Source organism: Dendrobium catenatum, unplaced genomic scaffold (assembly GCF_001605985.2).
Source record: "Dendrobium catenatum unplaced genomic scaffold, ASM160598v2 original_scaffold_61322, whole genome shotgun sequence".
Classification (NCBI taxonomy): domain Eukaryota; kingdom Viridiplantae; phylum Streptophyta; class Magnoliopsida; order Asparagales; family Orchidaceae; genus Dendrobium; species Dendrobium catenatum.
The window spans coordinates 940598-962143 of NW_021379772.1; the positions used below are offsets into that span (position 1 = coordinate 940598).

At 33.6% G+C, this 21546-nt stretch overlaps 1 protein-coding gene across 2 annotated transcripts; it reads left to right on the top strand.

The window, feature by feature from the left end:
* Positions 1 to 3014: 3014 nt before the first annotated feature.
* On the top strand, positions 3015 to 20566 carry LOC110112929 (protein DETOXIFICATION 44, chloroplastic). 2 transcript variants are annotated; one of them, XM_020845313.2, is made up of 13 exons: positions 3022 to 3462; positions 3554 to 3663; positions 10295 to 10441; positions 10531 to 10673; positions 11190 to 11325; positions 12969 to 13065; positions 13195 to 13292; positions 18392 to 18555; positions 18776 to 18847; positions 18946 to 19062; positions 19598 to 19693; positions 19901 to 20022; positions 20102 to 20566. In XM_020845313.2, the coding sequence occupies exons 1-13, from the start codon at positions 3173 to 3175 to the stop codon at positions 20187 to 20189; spliced, it is 1680 nt and encodes a 559-aa protein (XP_020700972.1). In that variant the 5' UTR covers positions 3022 to 3172; the 3' UTR covers positions 20190 to 20566. The 2 variants fall into 2 exon arrangements, 1 of the variants encoding a protein (XP_020700972.1); XR_002305103.2 differs by lacking the exon at positions 20102 to 20566 and having other exon boundaries at positions 3015 to 3462; positions 18946 to 19103; positions 19398 to 19693; positions 19901 to 19953.
* Positions 20567 to 21546: the final 980 nt, after the last annotated feature.

Genomic DNA, 21546 nt, shown 5'->3' on the forward strand with positions numbered 1-21546 from the left:
GTGTTGCTTTACATAAGAAATAAGTGTCACAGTGGATTGTGCTTCTCAACATTATTAATAAGGGGGATTTATATAAATATCACAAATTTATTATATTAATAGCTAAATATTTATATTTATTTTTATATCATTTTAATATCTAAATCACCTTATAACATAGGCATAAGAAGATGCATTCGATTTTAAATATGTTAATAATAGTGATTGATACGGCATCAAAAATTAGCTTGATCGGGCACGAATCTCGAGGCAAATGAGTCAGAATCAAGGACCCGAAGCGTTGTTGGAAGGTTCAAACCACAATTTGAGTTACCAAATGGTCTCTGATTTTAGCGAGCTTATAGTCGAATCGAGCGGCTCGACAAAACGAATCCAACGAGCCCAAGATCCCTAAATTCCGACATCATTAAGGCCTCCAAATGTCCAACGAACGGTGCACGATCGAAGGGTTCAATATCGGCCGTCCATTCAAATCACTCCCTATTCGCCCATGATCTCACATCTATTTACGAGCTATGCCACTCCAGAAAAACTATAAGTAGAGCCCTCATTCTACACAAAAGAGACTGAAGTGAAGAGAGAGAAGAAGAAGAGAAGAATGAAGAGAAGGAAGAAGCTCCTCCTCGACCACCGCCGGAGCCTTCTCGCCGCCTAAAGAAGCCGGAATTCTGCCGGATTTTTGGGAAACGTCGAGAATTTGCTGAACTTTGTAAACTTGCTTGAAGAAAAGAATTGTAATCTGATTGCCCCAACTTATGGGACGAATCAGTCATTTGCAATTTGCAAAACACTAGTGGAATTTTTCAACTGGGCAAGACCCCGTGGTTTTTTCCCTTTTTGGGTTTTCCACGTTAAAATTCTGGTGTTCGTATTCTCTTTTCTGTTTGTGTGCTGAATACTCGTACAACGTTTGGACGCGAATTTACAAACTCTACCGCCGCATATATTCTAACACGCAACAATGATATTTTTTTAATAATTTAGATATTTGAGTGAATTCATAAGAATTTTGTTGCGTGTATGTAGATCACCCTAATAATTAATATATAGTTTTCAAATATAAAGTCATTTCTCATTGATCATATTTAGTTATAGTTAGCCACTATCAATTGGCATAAAACAAATACTTCTAAGTTAGAGTTGTTTTGTTTGTTGAAAAAGAAATGCATATTAAAAGAAGTACAAAGTGAAATGAATGTACTATGTTTAAAATGTTTAAAGTTGTTAGATAAGTGTAAAAGGAATGCATAAGATTTTTTTTTCTAGAAGTAAAATGAATACAATGTAAAATATAATAATGGTTGTGCATAGTGGCGACTTTCAGTGATAAATAATGGTCGAATTAACAGTTGTGGCTGAATTTCGGCTGGTGCATGGTAGTAGTTGGTGCGGTGGTCGACGATCAATTATTCAAATATTATACCCTTTTTGTTGATGATTATTCTCGTTATAGTTGGGTGTTTCCAATGAAGCTTACACTACATGAAAGTTGAAAATTTGCGGCGGATTTGTGATGAACTTTGTTACGAAAAATTTTATCTCTGCAATTGTGACGGAAAATCCACCGCAAATTTGCGATGGATTTTCTGTCTCAAATCTATCACAAATCCGTTGTAAATCTGACGCAAATAACCCTATCTAAACCAGTTGACTGGCCATTTCTTTCATTTGCTTGTTTTATACCTCCTTTGACGTATGCCTCCTTCGACAACCTCTTCCTCGCCGTTCAGTCGACGACGCTGCCTCCTTCGACGACGTTCCTCACCGTTTAGTCGCCATTCAATCACACTTCCTCACCGAGCTTCTGACATGGTCTCCCCTCTCACTGTGACTTTTTGGCCTTCTTCGATGACATCCCTTGCTCGTTGAGAAGGTATCCATCTTTTCTTCCTTCCTTATCATGAGTATATTCTTAATAGTGATGATATAATAGATGGAGATATTAATAGAAGAATTCATTGTATGCATGATTGTAATGGAGGAATGCATTGAGCTTATTATGTGATAGAGAAATTCCCTCAATCATAATATTAAGTTAAGTGTTGTAGAGATGACGATCCTTAGGTGGATGTTGCTTTATTATATAGATAGAATACAAAATGAGTATATATGTGAAAAGAATAGAGTAGCTTCACTGGCAAATAAGATTAGAAATAGATTTGGCCGAAGAAGAGTGCGAACGGAAGAAAGACATAGATGCCTACCTTCGCAACGAGCAAGTTTCTATCGTCGTTACTTCTGATAGAACAGACAAATGACGAGGTGAGATTTCAAATCCGATAAGAAGAAATGTTATCGAAGGAGACGAAGAAGTTATTTAGCGACTCATTCAAACATCTACCTGTCACACGAAGGAGGTGAATGATAAGAGTAGCATAGAGAAAGGGAAAAGCAAATCAAGCAAATCTACAACTCCGAATCTTTTATCTTTTTTTTTTGTGGAAAAACTTAATTTTTTATTCAACTAAATTAAAAATTTCATATTAGAGCTGTTATTTATTTATTTTAATATATTACTATATTATTAGAATGTATTTATTTTTGTTTAGATTATACAAACGCTCTTAACTAAATTTTTAATGTAATTTATATTTTTATATTAACAATTCTAATTTTTTTAAATTGTCAAAGTCATAATGAAAAATGTAAAAAAAAATATTTTTAAAATTGACAATTCACTCCCCTTACCCCACCACTAAGCAACAGAAAGTTTTACGTCGCTCGTTTCTATTATTTTTTTCCTCTCGCAATACTTATATTTTTTACCCCACTTTGCTCTCATCCGCGTTGATCTCTTATATTTTGAGGTCTACTACGAAAAATCATTATGTGTGGAGTCCAAATGGTAGAACCGTACGAATTTATTGAGTATATGTTGCATATTTATAAATACTCAATAAATATTTAATTATGAGTATTTATTAAATATTTATTAATTTATTGCTTATTTATTGAATTTTTCGTCAAGCAATACGGACCGTTCTTCAGCATAGCCTCGGCACATTATAATATCCGGTTGCTATAGACAGTTATCTTTGACCTCTCAACCAATACGATAAGGTTAGTAACTCAGTATTCTGGTTGCAGATGAGTAGAAGAACGGAAAATATCTTTTCACTGAAATTCACCGGAAAACGGGTAGTTCTCCTCTTTCTCCCTCTTCCGCGCAGTCATGGCGGTAAGAACTTTGCTCATCCTTCATCCTATCTTCCAATGCTCCAATCCTTCAAATAAAGAAAGGCCATTTCAGCAAACCCATTCTCTCTCGTCTTTCCGAACAAACCTTATCTCATTTGGCTTTCGTCTTCGGAGCAAACTGTTATTGTCTTCTCCTTCCTCACAACAAACGCCTAGCTCTCCCAAGGATGACCCGGCGGAGGCTTATCGAGCTGAGCCTCATACAGATAAGCCCATCGGTTACCTCCTTATCCGCTCCATCTCGGGCCTTCTTGGTCGAATAAGGTTCTTGGAAACTTCAATTCGTTATAGAAGTAGATAAAAAAATGTGAACTTTATTATTGGATTTTGATCTATTTTAATGATGATTATTTAGGGTTGACAATGTTGGGCTTGAGATACTTTCAATAGCTTTGCCGGCGGCGCTGGCTTTGGGTGCCGACCCAATTGCTTCTCTCGTGGATACTGCTTTCGTTGGCCACATAGGTATACGAATCGATATTGGCTTATCTTTTCTATTTCCAATCGGTATTTCACTGCCCAAATGATTGTTTCAGAGAATACATAATTGCTTCAATGTACTATGCACGAGTCGATTATCACAGTTTCTGATTTTAATGATGAATCGTTGCATGACATGCAGAAATGACAATCTGAATTGATCAGGTTATATAGAGTAGTTGGTTAAAATTGACATCATCTCAATTTAAGATCTATAAGTCGGAGAAATTATTCTGTGCGGAGTCCAGACGGGAAGAATCGTCCGAACTGTGAGTGTACTCACTGTGTATAAAGATTTGATACACAATGTGTATAAATTTGTACTGTGTGTACACCCATATATCCGGACAAATCTTCTGTCCGGACTCCGCACAGAATAATTTCGCCTCAAGTTGAGGTGAGGGGTTTGAATTGTTAGGAGGGTGAAACAGAAGGGGTCCAAATTAGACCAATATTCCAACGGATGTATGTCCATCAACCCAAAAGTTTAAGCTATTGAGTAAGGTACATAAGGTAGACTACTGATATTAATATATCAACTATTACTTTTACCTTTGATGTGAAATTATTTTTGGCTATTAAGGTACATAAAGTAGACTACTAATATTCATATATCAACTTTTATTTTTATCTTTGATGTGAAATTATATTTTTGGTCATATGTGATTCTCAACCTTTTACCCTCACATACATGAGAGTTCTCTGCATTTGTGTGGGGCATATGTGAGAGCCAGCTTCTCTTGTGTTTGGAAATAGGCTAAACACCAAGAGTAAAAAAATAGAAAAGAAGATCAGCAATTAAAACGCATAGGAATTTAATATAGGTTCACCTAGCTGATGGTTATGCCCTGTTGCTATTGCAGCGATTTTAACTATATTTTGATTGTGTAGAAATACAATTCTAATTTTTTATATACAAACAAAAGATGATGCCTTTCTTTTTATAATGAAAAATTTAGGACAACTAAAATATTTTTTAAAATGCTATCAATTAACACCACAGGAAAAATATGCATTTCCGGTGGCCAAAATCCACTGGAAATGACAGTAATCCGTTGGAAAAATTGTGTTTCCGGTGGATTTCTAGCAGAAAATGGTTCGACGATAAAACGCGCGTCAGAAATACTTTTCCAGTAGAAAACGTTCATTGGAGTCCTTTTTGGCAGATTTACCGGCGCACTTCAAGTGGAAATGTGTGCAAAGAGACAATGTTTTTTGGGATCGTTTTCTGGCAGTCTAGCCGACGGAAGAACTAGCGCATTTTTCCAACAAACAAACCACTGGTAATTTCAATATCCGTCATAAATTTTATTGTAATTCGTCGTATCGATGTTTCCGACGGATAATCTGTCAAAAATGCACCGGAAACCTGTACCATAAACAAAAATAAAAAACAAACCATTCTCTTCATTATTGTACAACACAACAATCCTGCAATCATACAGTCAAAACATATATATGTCATCTTCACATTTCAACATTGAATATAAATATTGATGCTAAAGTAATAAGACATTTGATCAGAAGAATATATTTTGTAATTATCAAATAGTTATAAAATAAACATGAAGTTCGTTATATAATAAAAATGGAACATAAATTTATAAACACATAGTAATAACACGCCCATTAATAACACAGTCTAATTTGAATCTATTTCGTCATTCTCCTCCTCTGTCGATGCCGGCTACTTTCTACTGAACTGCTCCCTCATTCTCTGTAACTCCTATATCTAACTTTGTTGCATATGTATCTGCATTTGTATGTCAACTTATGATCTTTGGACTTGATTTAGCTCTATTCTAAGGGCAACCACCTGTTGGCTATACAAAATTTCTTGGCCTCTTGCTGAGAAGCTAGAGCCACTAGAGATCTTCCCCTTGTACGTGTAGCCTTGCGAGCTTAATTCATAAATATATCCTTTCTACATTCCACCTATTACTTGCGATCAAGCGCAGTAGTCAGAATAATTTGCAAATCTCCTAGAGGAACCCTTAACTGCTTCAGCCTGACTCTCTTGAAGTCGTGTATACATTTCCTACAAAAGTTAATATAAGATTAATCAATGTACACATGACACTTAAAATTTTAAGCTTATATACTCACATAGGTTAGCTTCGCTCACTTATCCATCAGTTTCTGGTCCTCTTATCGCTTGTTGGTATGATTATGCAACTCAACAGTAGACGGTTCTCTGTCAAACAGCTCTCTCTGCAATATATTTATATTAGCATTCATAACTAAATAAATTATTAAAATTTATTAAAATTCTTACCAAATGTTGCCTGTGCGCATTGTGTGGAACTGAGCCCCCAGTATGGAGGGAACTACCTATGGCCCCAATGTCAGAAGCTCAGTTCTATCTATTCTGGTCTCTCCTTCTAGTATAATCTATGATGTCTCAAGCATTGGCCACACTTGCTTAACTTTCTTATGTTCGTAAACATGTCTCGTAGGCGTCTCAATTTTTTTTCTAATCTTATCATTGTGCTTGAGCAACCAATAAAAATATTTATGCATAAAAAATATACAATATAGAATATTTTTGTTAGCTTAATTAAAAGGATACAATATAAAATATTTTTGTTAGTAACTAACCTCAAAGTCCCTGAACTACATGTTGCACACTACCTTTGGGATTTTCTTCTAAGAAATATAAGGAGCGTCAAACTTGCTCCGTATGATGTCCCATATCTTATGTGTGGGTTGCTTCAACGGATAAAACCTACATAAAATGTGTTAGGTGGAAATATTTCTCAAATTATCTTAGTAATGTTAAGAATGTAGTAAGTACGTATGTGTCACCCTTATGTTCAATCAACATGAGCCCATTTGACATCTGTTTTGCTGCATCCAGGGTGGAAGGTCTACCTACAGAGAGCTGAGGGGGTGGTGGGTGATAGAATGGTGGGACATATGGTGGATATGGATAAATGGGTGGGACTCCATGAGAAGGTGATGGGGGTAATAAGGGTAGAAGAGAGTACTATATGTGGGTTTGGTCAAAGAAAGCTGGGATTTGAAGAGTAAAATTGAGGACTATTAGCTGGAGGAGTAGGTAAAGGTGGGCTTGGCTGGCTTTGAGTGGCAGGCTGAGAAGAAGAGGTCCCCTCGGTACATATAGGCTTACGAGATGAGTCACTGTCATCTTCTTGCACTTACCAAAGATGTTCTTGATCGATCGCCAGGAAGGCTCATCACTAGAAGCCATCTGCAAAAAATATTAAAGAAATATTAGCAACATAAACTATAACAAATTGAAGTAACTACTAAGCTATGAAAACAAAGTAGAGCAAAGTCAAACAAATTGAAGTAACTGTTGCTATGATGTTAAAAAGAAATTATGCACTTCATATAAATCGTAAGTGCTACTAAGATGTAAAACAAAGTAGCGCAACGACAAACAAATTGAAGTAACTGCTTCTATGCTGTTTAAAAGAAATCATGCACCTCATATAAATTGTAAGTACTGCTAAGCTGTGAAAACAAGGTAGAGTAATGACAAACAAATTGCTCGTCCCTATTCTAAAGTCAATGTGAGTGGGTGTTCCCAACTAAACTTCATAAGGAAAAATTATGCAAGCAACGTAGAGTAATGACAAACAAAGTAGTCCCTTGTGCATTTTCTTCATAAGGAAAATTATGCTCCACATTAGCCATGAGAAAAATCTCTAAGACCCATGGAAGTCACAATCTGCATCATATAGGTGTTCCCAACTAAACTTCAACTTTGATGCCACTTATTAGGGGGGATTAAAGGGCTTAAACTGAGCCCAATGATGGCGGATGGCTACCTATCAAGCCAAAAGTTCAAGCTTATTGAGGGCTTCTATTTTATTATTAGGAACTCATAATTTATTATCTCTTCTTGTTAATGTATGTGAGGGATTGAATTTAGTTTTGTATCAGATAGTTGATAAATATGTTGGTGGAGAAATAGTAAATAGTTGCCCTTTACCTTTAGGCCTAAGCTTGGCCATTGGTATATCAAGGCCAACTTTGATTTTCTTTAATTCTGCATTTCCTAAAAATTGGTATCATAGCTCATATTTCGTTTGGGATTGAGTGGTTCATGTGTTTTTAGATTACTCTACATTTAATATGATTGGCTAATATTTCATCTTCAATTTATGAAATAAACTCAATTCCAATTAGAAGTTTAGATTCGGATTTGATCTTATGCTCAAATTTAGTCTTCTATTGAAATTTTAATTCTTGCTCAAATATTGATTCATGTGCATGAATATGGTTCAATATAGAAATATCCAAATTTTAACTGCAAATTATGTTCTGCATTTAGAATATCCCCTATTAAATATTTTGGAATTACCATTTCTTCGATTGGTTTAACTTCAGCCATGTATGATTCTTGTGTTGGTGTGTATATAGTAGACGACTTAGATAATGGCATTATTTTTTTTAGAGTTTTGAATCTCATGTATGATAGTTTGATTAAAATGATTGTAATGCTCATAAATATCCAAAGCTATGTATAAATCCTCTTGGAATGTTTTAACATTGCGCATCGAGTATTTAGTTATTTTCTTTTCATCAAGTGAGGCACAAGCTTGGAGGTATTTGAGGTATAAGCCTCAAACTTAAAGCATTAAATTATTAAAAAATATAAAAGAATAAGCAACATTCTAACATCAAATTAAGATCATAAAAGTCAAAATAAGATTATAAAATTCATACAATGCTTCAAACACAAAGTTATAAATAAAGTCTAAGATAAACTATTAAACATAAACAAGAAGTATAAAGTAAATAATTCTCTCTCATTATTAATTCAACATAAACAAAAAGTTTATGATTATAATTTATGAATTCAAAAGTGTCGCCTACTCTTATCACATAGAGGGAGGGTCTTCATCAGAATAATTATTATTATTAATTGCTTTCTCTCTCCTCTCATCTTCAGTTGTATTAACATCCTCCCAATTTTTGTCTCATATTTAATCCAAATCATCTTCATCTTCACAAGTCAATAAAAATTAACAAGCATATTTATTAAATTTAAAATAATGACTAAATGGGTTCATTGTTTTTGGTTTTTCTTAATGAAATAAGGTTAGTTTAAATCATAAGGGTAATCGGGCTTTGAGATTGTAAATTAAAAAAACTCTAATACCAAATTAGGTTTACGCTCATCAAAGAAAGGTTTGAGGCACATCATACTCACTGAGGTGTTGCCTCAAGTGTTCCATGTGAGGCATATATCCCAAAGATCTTTTCGTCCACCTCAGTCTAAATTATTACTCAATTTCAAATCTTGTCCCATGCCAAATTTTTAGGTGAATTATTACTTATTTAATCTCTAATTTCTCAATTAGGATTTTCAGTAAAATAAATAATTATAAATAATATAAAGATAAATAATATTTGGCGTACTGATAAGCATTGCATAATTCAAACATATAATATTTACCTTTTTTATTATCCAAAAATTGATTTTGCACCTAATCCCTTAATTCACCTAATGAAATGCATTGATCTTTAAATCTATGTTTCATGGCACACATGACTTAATAATAACTTTTCACCAAATTAATTAAGCATTGTTTTATTACGGCACATTCAACTCTTATTATATTTTTAAAAAATTGACCCACTGTGAAAATTTTCTAAAGCCATATACCCCTCATCGAATGTAAAAATGTAATATTAAATCTTATGATTGTTATATTGTGGTTATCTAGAACTATAGCTTATCCAATCCTATTTAAATTTCATCATTTATTAGTTTTGATTAACCCAATTAATGTGTCCTACATTTAATTGACATGATAATACAATTATGGCTCTAATACCAATTCAAAGATAGACAGTTTAGAGCCGGTGTAATGTAAGCTAGAATGTTGTAATGTATGCAAATTACACAAGGTAACTTATGATTCAAATATCATGGCCCACTAAATAAGCTAGCAACTTGCCTTCTTTAAATGGTAATTGCAAAAATGAGAATTAAAATCTAAATGATAATGCACTGATCTGATAAATTTGAAGAAACCAATGAGAAATTTGAATCACACAAGATTAATGAGTAATTGCAATTTTAACAAAATTGAGAATCCTAACAAACCAATAACAAGTTATTTATAAGACATTAAGTCAATGAAAGAAGCTGCTAAACTAAAATTCAGGCCTTATACTGCACAAGGAGATGACTTCCCCCGAAAGTTAGGTAGTCATAGCTGTGTCTCCCTCGAAGGAATCATGCACCCAACTTGCATAAAAAAAAAAAAAATCAACTTCGTAAAATTTTTGGAGACAATGAGCTATTTATATTTTTTAAACATAGGTCATAGGGTTTTCTTTGTTCTCCGGAAGTCCATATTGTAATCCATGAAGATTTTAAAGGCTACAATTGTAACTAGAGTGCCAGAAAAAAAAAAAAAAAGCACTATAGTCTTAGAACCTTTATTATTAAGCTTATGGGTAAAGTCTCTATCAGTTATATTAAGAAGTTAACTCTTATTTTTACTTCATTTGGCTCTTATTCTGATCTCATCTGTCTCTTGAACATTTGTATCTCATGAAGTGGGGTCTGTATATGACTCACATTTCTTGCCATGTCTTTTGGGGTAGTAATCTTGCTTTCATTGATGTTGAATAGGTTCAGTAGAGCTTGCAGCAGTTGGAGTTTCTGTTTCAGTATTCAATCTGGTTTCTAAATTGTTCAATGTTCCTCTACTTAACGTCACAACATCTTTGGTCGCAGAACAGCAAGCACTAAACAGTAATGAGGGAAGCAATACACAGAGTAATGAGTTGATAATTGTCCTCTTTTATAATGTTGTTTAATTCAGTTTTATATTGCAAAAAAATAAAACAATGTTGGCAATCTTTCAGAGCCTGAAATGTTGATGAGCGGCAAGAAGCATCTCCCAGCAGTATCAACTTCTTTGGCTTTGGCTGCTGGCATTGGGATTTTGGAAGCACTAGCATTATCATTGGGGTCTGGACTGCTAATGAATATCATGGGTATTCCTGTTGTATGTGAAATTTTGTATAATTGATCTAATTACTCCAAATTATGACTTCTCCATACACTCAAAATAGGTTTGTATGATAGCAGCTAGACATGGTATTGATCATTATTTTAATTGATCTAATTGCTCTGAATTATGACTTCTCCATTCACTCAAAATATATTTCATTTCTCATATTCCATGCAATTAATTTCTATTAATGCCTTCCAATTTCTGGCTATACAACTAAACTGTCTTTGAAGGGCTCTTTCGTTAGCATAATGGTCATACTATGTTACTTTGGTAACTTGCACCAGTTTGAATTGTAATTAATGTACACAAAAAAATTTACTTTGGTCATTTGCAGTCTCAAACAACTTGCCAAAAAGGTATGCAGTAAAGTACTGTTCAGAAATCGTTAATTTGTATTTCTAAATTCATACTTTTGTTGAGTTAATGTATAATCTCATCTTTTTTTGGTTGATTTGACTTTAGAAATTCTTGGTTAAATTGTAACTGCTTATGCTTCCATCTACTCAGGATTCTCCTATGCGTGTGCCAGCTGAACAATTTCTTACCTTCCGAGCTTATGGTGCTCCGCCTATAGTCATAGCACTTGCGGCACAAGGCACATTTCGGGGTTTCATGGATACAAAGACACCATTATATGCTATAGGTATGCAGCTAGATCACACAAATTTACATATCTATGCCCATCTTGACTTGATTCAGCAATTAAAGCAAGTAATGATTCCATTAAGAAATCAGTTCTTACACTAATATTTGCTTTAGATTCCTTATTTCTTCAGTCAGAATACTACTAACTTGACTCTGGAGTAGAGCTGTAAAGGAGTCGAGTCGAGCTCGAGTCTAGCCTAACTCGAGCTTGAAGCTACGCTCTCCCCGCACAGGAGCTTGACTCGGGAGCCAAATATCGAGCTCGAACTCGAGCTCGAACTCGAGCTCGAACTTGAGTCGAGCTCAAAAGGTGAGCTCGAGCTCGGCTAGTGCTACTAAAAACGGTTCGTGAAGCGGATCGATTATCCGGTTCGAGCTCCGATTGCGCTATCGTGGCCCGCCCCCGATTCCACCCCGCCACTCCGCTTTTTTACGTCCGAGCCCTCCCTGTGAGCTAGCAGTTCGAGCCTGGCCGCTCCGCGATTCCACCCTCCGAGTCCGCCAGCCCCGCGATTCCACAGTCCGAGCCCGCCCGCCCTGTGATTCTGTCGTTTGAGCCTACGTCGGAGCCCTCCCGCGTCGTGATCTTGCCTTGCGTAGTTCCGCCGCTCGGATTCCACTTAAGCTGCTTGACGAGTAATCAAGTCGAGCTTAATTTGGAATGAACTCGAGCTCGATATGCCAATGACCTCAAAATCCTGCTCGAGCTCGAGCTTGAAACTCGATAAGGTAGAGCTCGTTAATTAGTCGAGCCCGAGCCGGCTCACGAGTCGGCTTGACTCGGTTGCACCCCTACTCTAGAGTCTTATCGTTGCACCTTTCTACATGTTTATTCTCTATGAGAATTTTCGTAAACCTTTTCTTGATTGGTTTGTTAGTACGTTTGGTACTGGTTTTTTCTTAAAGATGACAGACAACAACAATATCAAGTCTTTGTCCCACTACGTGGGGTCGGCTACATGAATCCTTTTTTCCCATTGTGTCCGGTTAAATGTCAAATTCTCATTTAAATCTAATAAAGAAAGATCATTTCTAATATTTTCTAACCAAGTCTTTTTTGGTCTACCTCTACCTTTCTTAACATAAGTCAAATCTAATACCTCAACTTTCCTAACCGGGTCATCGGAAGGCCTCCGTTTAACCATCTAAGGCGACTCTCTCTAACCTTATCTTCCACTGGAGCTACTCCAACCTTTTCACGTATATGCTCATTTCCAAGAAACAATCATCTCCAACCACTAAGCCGCAGATCCTTGTACGATGGGACATAGTTTGAGTTCATGATTGTATATTAGTAGTACCTTAATCTTGGTCTAGGGAAAAGTTTAGGTTTAGGATGTTAAATTCAAACTTTGTAACAAAAATACCTTTCTTGCTGTGTCAGTCTATTAGTTGTTATTTTCATCATTGATTTTGGATATATCATTTATTTATAAGCTTGTTTGCCGAAAAAACCTATGGAAAATATAGTAAAGTCTTATCACAATTTTTGCAATGATCCCTGCAAATTACGGCTTCATCCAAGTAAACTTGTATTCTATGCAATAAATATTTGGAAATTTAACCTTATAGACGGATTTATGCTTTAATTGTACGATATAAGTTTAATATGCTTACTACTCTTGTTCTCTGATGATACAGCTATTGGAAACTTACTGAATGCAGCTTTGGATGTTGTGTTACTATTTTATCTTGGTTTTGGCGTTGGGGGTGCTGCCATAGCCACTGTAGTTTCAGAGTACATCTTGCTTATGAGATGCTTTTGAAAGCAGTATTTGTTGATATCATGTTTATAAAGTTTTATTTTTTAGTTTTGCATTTTCTAACCAAACATTTTCTTATATTCAATCTATACACATTTTAACAGGTATGTCATCGCCTTTATCCTTCTTTGGAAGCTAAATGAGAAAGTAATTCTTATTCCTCCAAACATGGGTGTTGGTGTTGTTCGCTATCTTTCCTCTGGTTCGTAATCGTATTATTGTGTTCTGTTTGGCATTAATTTGAAAAATTGCATTGTAATAAAGAAAAAAGACGATTATCTTGTGCATACTATTAGTTGATTGACTAATATTGAAGAAAATCTTTCAAATTGAAGACATTACTGGGGAAGTTTTTAAGGCTGATATAGTTGTGATGGTGATTAACATACTAAACTCTAAAATTTTTTTAAACCGGAGTAGTTGTGCTGATTAGCACGCTTGTGGTTGGATTCTAACTCATGGAATAAGCGCCACCTTTAGGAGAAAAATTGGGGAAAATGCTGACTTCCTGTTTCTACTTTACCTGGATCTTTAAACTGTAACTAAGTTATCGACATTAGTTTGCACAGTTGAGAATCTAAACCAGGTCAAATTCTTCAAGAAATGGTGCGGCAACAGGGATTTTATAATGCAAATTGTAAGAAAGATCGGCTAATGCTTTATTATCAGATAAATGCTGAGCTTGGAAGGGAGAACATTTTTTTGCCAAGCTTTGCTCTTTTCTTGAGATGTTTACATATATCATCTATCTTAAATATTAAAAGCATAAATGTTAGTTTTCTATTTATTGATTTAGTTAAAAAAAGTAGGCTTATCTAGTTGATTAGGCTAAGGATTCCTAATGTAACTATAATGATGCATTGTATGTAAATTGATGGGGGTCAATGCTGATGTTTTCTTAGATATGTCAATAATAAAAGCCTTACTTAAATGTACGCAAATATACGTGCTGAATCAAGTAATAAAATGATGAAGTAGAGTGTCGAACCCACTTCATTCTAAATGCATAAGTTATTCTACTAAAATAAAAATGATATTTTTAGATTTTTTATCACAGGGTAAAAATAGTAGAATAGTTGATATAATGTTTAATAAAATGTTTTGGATTGATGAATGCAAATATCATATTTTTTTCTAATGAGACTTTTAATTGTAGATCTGATTCATAGCATGTGCATCCTAGATCTTTGTCGAGCTTGTAGGGGTGAAAATGATATATGTTGACCTTCCGCAGTTATAATATATCTTTCAAAACCTAGAATATTTAAACATCCTATATTTAGGCATGACAACATTCTATCTCAATATTTCTGATTGTTCTTGCATTTCTTTGTCAATGTTATACATCACACTAGGTTTTAATTACACACATGACCACTATATGCATTAAACGAAGAACGAGAGATAATAGAGAACATCATTAAATATTTAAAGTACAAGAGTCTTCATTAGTACTTAATATGCTCTTTACATCATCAATCCAAAATAATAGATCTAGCCAGACATAAAATAAATGACAAGGAAACTCATTTTTATTGTATTCGTAGAATAATCAAAGTACAAGAAAAGTAGTGAAATTTTATCACCAAGTATGATCAAAGTATCTCCTTTACAGTCTTTACTTCACTTCAAAGTTGCTTCAACAAACACAAGCTAAACACTTCAATAGATTATATCATGTACTTCCATAGCCTTCCTTAGATTTTACTCTAAGAGGGTACTAGAGAAGCACGCTAAAAAGTACTAAGTTTTACATAAATGACTGAATTCATCTACAAACAAAACATAACATTTATTTATAGGAAAATACAAAAAGGGTATCTGGCATTGCGGCGCTTAAAAGTGTGGCGCTGCAGCGCTCACAAGTGACCTAGCGCCTCGACGTTTAAATATTTGCCGTGTCGCCACGCTTAATAAAGTGGAATAGTTATCAAGTGAATAGACACGTCTTTTCGCTTGAGTGATGTGTCCCTTAAAAGTTATAACTGTAACGCCATGGCATTGTGAGAATTAGAGCGCTACAACGCTCAATTGGCCAAAATGGCACTGAGGTGTTGAAATATGTGATGCTGTGACATTCATTTTTCTGAGAATTCGACGTTGCCAAGCTGATTTTTCGACGCAACGGCGCCTCAAACACTGCGGTGTTGCCTGTGATACCGCTGCAGTGCTCGCAAACATAGACGATAGCATTGCAATGTCCAAAAGTTGACGCTTCGGCAGTGTTGAAAGGTGCGCAGCGACGGTGTTACATCGAACACCGCGGTGCTGAATGTTCTTTATATTTTTCACCATTTTTTGTTTTTCTATACAAAAATAAGTAAAACAACACATTTTCACTGAAATTCAGATATAATAAACAGTACATAATTTATACTTATCAAATTTTTCCCAGGTTGAAGTTTTGCTTATTCTCAAACAAATAAAGTAATTTGCGTTTTTGATTAATTAATTAAGTAAAGTAAAATTTGATAATTTAAAATTATTAATATGTTGGATAATACATCATAGTTTAGAAGTAGTTAAAATGAACAAAACTTTAATTCTAGTTTAGAAAATTCCTAAAAAATATTCTAACCCGTCACCCTTACCTTTGCTTATTTTGAATTTATATGTTATGACTATAATTATTGACTATTCAGTATTGATATGAATAATATAGTTTAAAGATTAAATGTGTTTGTAGTTAAAATTAAAATTCCATCAGTTCACCATCATCTGTATTAGTTCACTTATCTTATCTTTTGTAAATTGAAGTATAAGATTATAGTCGAACTTTTAAACTTTTAACTGATACTAATTTTTGAATGTACTATTATTATTTTCTTTTTTTTAAATTCTTTTTATTTTTTGGTACATAATTAATGATTTTAAATATCAATTTTTGCTTATATCTTCTTGCAATCTTAATTATTTAATATAAGAATTTATTAAGATCACTTGTTTCAATTTCAAGTTACTACTATTTTCAATTTTAACTTACGCACATATCTGTTTTTTAACCGTAATTATTTATTTTTTAATTCAATGGTCAATGTATAAATATATAAGTTATAAATTCAAGTTAAGTCAATAGTTTAAATGATCTAAGTTAATTATTAAGTTTTTCAATCTATGAATTATAATGTGGTGTTCATTTAAACTATAATATAGAGTTTTATTATTATCCTAATTTTACATAATTTTTAATTATCATTTTTATTTTGGTTAAATAAATATGGAAGACAATATAATAGTGTAAGCTTAAGGAGAATTAAATTAAATGTAAATTCAAGCATATTAGAACTATAGTTAATGAAACATGCTTTTCATATGAGTGATAAAAGGCTAAAAAATATGTAATACATATAAACCAAACACGTGTCCTATATTTTCAAAAAATAGCAGTGTCCCGTGTCCGTGTCGTGTCGTGTCCGTGTCGCCGTGTCCGTGTCCGTGCATCATAGCTAGTGCTTAAGGCACCATTCTCACATCACAGTAACCTTGGTTCTCACGGCCATAACAAATATAACCAAGAACTACAATCACGATAAACTATCGCATCACTGAAATCTCCCCCAAAGCAAATAAATGAAAAAGAAATAAAAGAAAAACATGCTACAAAACATGGGTAAACCATTGCTCTTCTCTCTCTCCGATCAAATAGTATGAAATTTTCTAACCACAATCTTTCTCATCCGCATCCTCCTCATCATCATCCGTAGGATTTCAATCTATGATCATTAACCTTGAAAATGTGAAAAGATTTTTGATCCTAAATTTTTATTGCACCATATGAATATGTTTGAATAACAATAAATGGCTCGGTCCATCTAGACTTAATCTTTCCATGATAAACCTTCTTTCGGGAATAAAAAAACCAAACATCTTGTCTAGAAGAAAATTCATAATTGAGAACCTTACACCCATGCAATTTCTTCATTTATGCAATGTACACCTTTGTATCTTTAATAACTTCATTTTTGAATTCTTTTAGTGTACTAGCAATAGAAGAACTCTGAAAGTTCAAAGCAAAAAATGATTCTTCATTCTCATAGAGATATTCTTCTTTCTCATAGAGAGATTTTCTTCTTTAAGGAAGAATGTTTTTCTTCATTCTACTCATTAACTTAGAAATCCCCAAAATTATGAAGAACAAGCAAGAACAGCCACCTGAAAGAATTCTTGAAAAGTTAGAGAGAAAAAGAATAGTGACAAGAAAATTGGCTGCACTTAACTTTTTATAACTAAACAAGCGTGGTAGTTTTTGACACGTACAAGCGCCGCGGTGTTGATCTCAGCGTTGCGGCGTGTTGTTTTTTTTTGTAACAAAATATGCAACATGAAACATAAAAATAATAACAATTAACATGACACACTAAACACAAAGATGGGTTGCCTCCCAAACAGCGCTAAATTTATTTGCCTAGATTTATCAATTTGGATGGGATTCAACACTACCCCTCAAGTGATTTTCATTCGAATATTTTCCTTTCTCCTTTGGATTAACTTCAATATTGCTGGAACTAATCCAAAAGGTATACTTCTAACTGAAGTTGCTAGTTGACCTAATTGAGTTTTCAAATTTTTAATAGAAGCAGTCTGACTTTACAACTTCCAAAAGTCACTTTCTATTTCTAAACTTATTGTTTTGATTAAATTTTGGAGGATAAGAAGGTCTAGGATTAACAATAGTTTGCTGAAGAAATTATATTAGGAAAACTAACTTACCAAAGTAAAAAATCTTGGCCTTAAGCAGGAACATGGAAAAAACTCCCTTGAAATTAGTTAATCGTTTTTGTACTATGCTAGAAGGAATCGCATATTTAAGTTTCACACACAACATTGAAGACTAAAATAATTTTTTATTTAATCAAATGTAATAAATTTTTTGTCTCAAAACTTCTATTTATAAATCCATTATCTCTATATTAGTATACATGGTTGGCATAAGTTCATCATAATTTGATTTCAAATGATCACTAAATTTAGGGCAAATAAGCTGAAGGAATTATAGATAAGAGTTGTGCAAATAATTTGGAAAAAGGCATAACAGTATCCGTCAGGAAACGGGCATAGTAGTAAGCACAATAAATAGTACAATATGATACAAGGCTCATTTATGAGGAATTGTAAATGAGTTTCTTTAAATTGCCTTCTCAGGTTCCAGCAGCAGGCTAATCTTTTTGTTGGATAATTTTGTTTTTCGAAACATGAACGGCTGTAGTTTAAGATATTGATCTTTTCCATGAACATAGTTATGCACATTTCAGTGGCTTGAAGAGTTTATAGTAATCATTGTGTTTGGAAAATGTTTTTCAGGTGGTCTCTTAATTGCAAGAACAATTGCTGTTCTTCTGACCATGACATTGGCAACTTCCATGGCTGCAAAAGAAGGTCCTATTCCCATGGCCGCTCATCAAATATGCTTGCAAGTTTGGTTGGCAGTATCTCTCCTGAATGATGCTTTGGCTTTAGCTGGACAGGTTTTTAGATTCTGAACTGCTCTGTTGTATTGAATGTTTTTAAACTTAAGTTTACGGTTTTACATCCCAATCATACAGTAAATTTTCATCTTTTTCATGATTAGCCGTATCATAGAATCCTTCTTGGCCATTTTTTTCTCAAAAAACCGAAAAAATATCAAAGTATGATACATTTTATGTCATGATATTTGACAAGTTCTGTGATTTGTATCTTTCTCAGGCTCTGCTGGCAAGTGAATATACCAAGGGAAATTATAAACAAGCTCGTACTGTAATATATCGAGCTTTACAGGTAAAACTTTGATCGAAATTCCACTCGAATTTTTCTTCAGTAAATCTATATTTTACTCCACTAATCATCTTTTGTAAATTTTATTTTTTATTCTCCAGATTGGAGTCATATCTGGAATCATATTAGCTCTTGTTCTGTACCTGTCATTTGAGGCCTTTTCTAGTGTATTCACTAATGATCCAGCTGTCCTAAATATCATTCGCTCTGGGGTTTGGGTAACTTTGATAGTTGAACATTTTACTCTTGAACAGGATTTGTATCCTTTCGAATTACCATGGTAACGGGATTTGTACTGGTACCAAATCCATCCATTCATTTCACATTTGATGGCTGAATTTTAGGCCTTGTTTGTTTCGGTGTTTGTTTTCCTTTTTAGTTTAGAAATGGAGAAATATTTTTTTTTTTGCTGTTTGGATGAGACGCTTCTATAGAAATGCTTTTTAGGGAATTTCATTTTTCTATTGTTTTGAAAAGATTTATGATATTTGCTTCTCTGTTAGAAAACTCTATTTCTTTAACCATTGTTTCTAAAATTATCTTTTACAAAAAGAGAGGAAGAGCCAAACGAAGTCTTATCTATCCGGGTTTTGAAACGGTAAACTGCAATTAAATCCATCCATCCAATATGAATTGAATGGCTAGAAAAGATAACTACAAAAAGAGCCGTTACCATGGAAATTGGAGAGAATCCAAATCCTCCTATACAACATGAATAAGAATGTGGATTTTAACTATGAAGTGCCTTTGCAGTTTGTTACTTTATCACAGCCAATCAATGCCCTTGCTTTTGTGTTCGATGGGCTCTATTATGGCGTCTCAGACTATGCCTATGCAGCATATTCCATGGTCTGATTTCTAATTCTCTCAGATTCACCAATTCTTCTAAACTCTTAGGCTTTGTTTGGGTCAGCTTTTTTACTGATTCTTGAAGCATCTTTTAGTACAAAAAAATTAATATTTAACTAAAAAGTTGCTTCAAAAATCAGTAAAAAAGCCGTCCCAAACAAAGCGTTAGAGTGAGAATAATAAGCCGAGATGGCATCTTCCTTGCAGGTTCTTGTGGGCTTGCTTTCTTCTGTTTTCCTGCTTATTGCTTCTGCCATTTCTGGTCTTCCTGGAGTTTGGGCAGGCTTGTTTCTCTTCATGTTCCTGAGAACTGCTGCTGGATTCTTGAGGTCTTCAGTTGCCCTGCTCCCTATTAGTTGCAACATCACATTTTCTCTCTGATTTTAACAATATTCATTTTGTATATAGGCTAGGAAGCAAAGCAGGGCCATGGAAACTGGTTTGGTCTGATGATAACAGAAAACTGAACCAGGCAACAGAAGAATGGCATCCTTGAACCACGTAATTTCTTATCGAAACTGAATGATTTTGGAGTCACAGTATACCTGCAAGCATGAACGGAGGGAAGATAGCCCATATAATGATAGAAGGCCAAATTTATGATTCATTCTTCTGACTTCTCCATGACGTCCAATCCAGGTAAACCAGTTCTCTGGTTATTCAGTGTGAGAAGTAGCTTGGAAGCAATTATTTGAAACAAAGCAAAGCCTATTGTAGCTTTGAAGGCCCCATGATCTGTTGTTCTTCGATAGTGACGGCAATTTAAAGGTTAATTTACTGGTGTTTATGATTGTACAGGTCTTCAGGCTTAATTGTTTTGGTTTTGTTGGACATTTTTTTACTGTAATAGGTCTTCTTTTCCATTCTTTTTCATTTTCCTTTGAAGAACTTCTGCTTGGAAACTTTGGATGATCTGCCTAAGAGAGAATACTTTTCATAAATGATCAAATAGCCTCAAATTATATTAAAAAGATCATTTTTATCTCTAGACTCCTTGACGAGAAATCAAAATAAGTTCATCATGAGATTATTTTGATTTCTTTTAAGGACATGAGGGAATAAAATGGTCTTTTAATATAGTTGGAGATTATTTTGATCTTTTAGAAAAAAATAATGGATCATTTTGATCAATTTTTCAGATGTCTAATGATAGCTTTGATGTAATATTAATAATTATGCACAATGAATTCAAGTAAATTTAGAGTATTAATTAATAGTTATAGCATGATTTTTCTAACAATAATAGAAAATTTGTCAACGAAAAAAGCTTTAGAAAGCAAGTCCATTACAGAGTGTCTTGCAATATAGTTTAAAATGAGTTAAAGAGTTCTAGAATATTTTTATCTTAAAAGTTTTGAAGTTAGTTATATGTTTTATTTGTGATAATTTTTTTTCATTATTTTTTTAATATAAAATGGTTTTAAAATAAAAATTTGTTCTAAAAATTAATTTAAAAATCATTAAGAAAAATGCCTCAAATGAAGTTATAGTAAAGTGTATTCTAAGAAATTATCTTTGTTCAAAATTTTAGATAATGTATAATTAAAAACTTATTGATTTATCTTCAAACAAAGGATAAATTATAATGATTATTAAAAACTTATTCCATTTGATTTCTCTTCAAATTAAACATATTTATTAAAATAATTTTTTAGTACAAAAATTTAGATTTTTTTTTTACTAAAAAAACTGTTTTAAAAATAATAAGAGAGCCGTTTGCCTTATAAGTTATAGTCTCCAAATTTTCACATTAATGAGTTGTGATTATAGTTTATCTTTTTAAATAACTTTTTTTCTTTCTTCTAATCCTTTCTAAAAAAAATGTAGTACTTAGCCACTGCAATGTCTTTTTT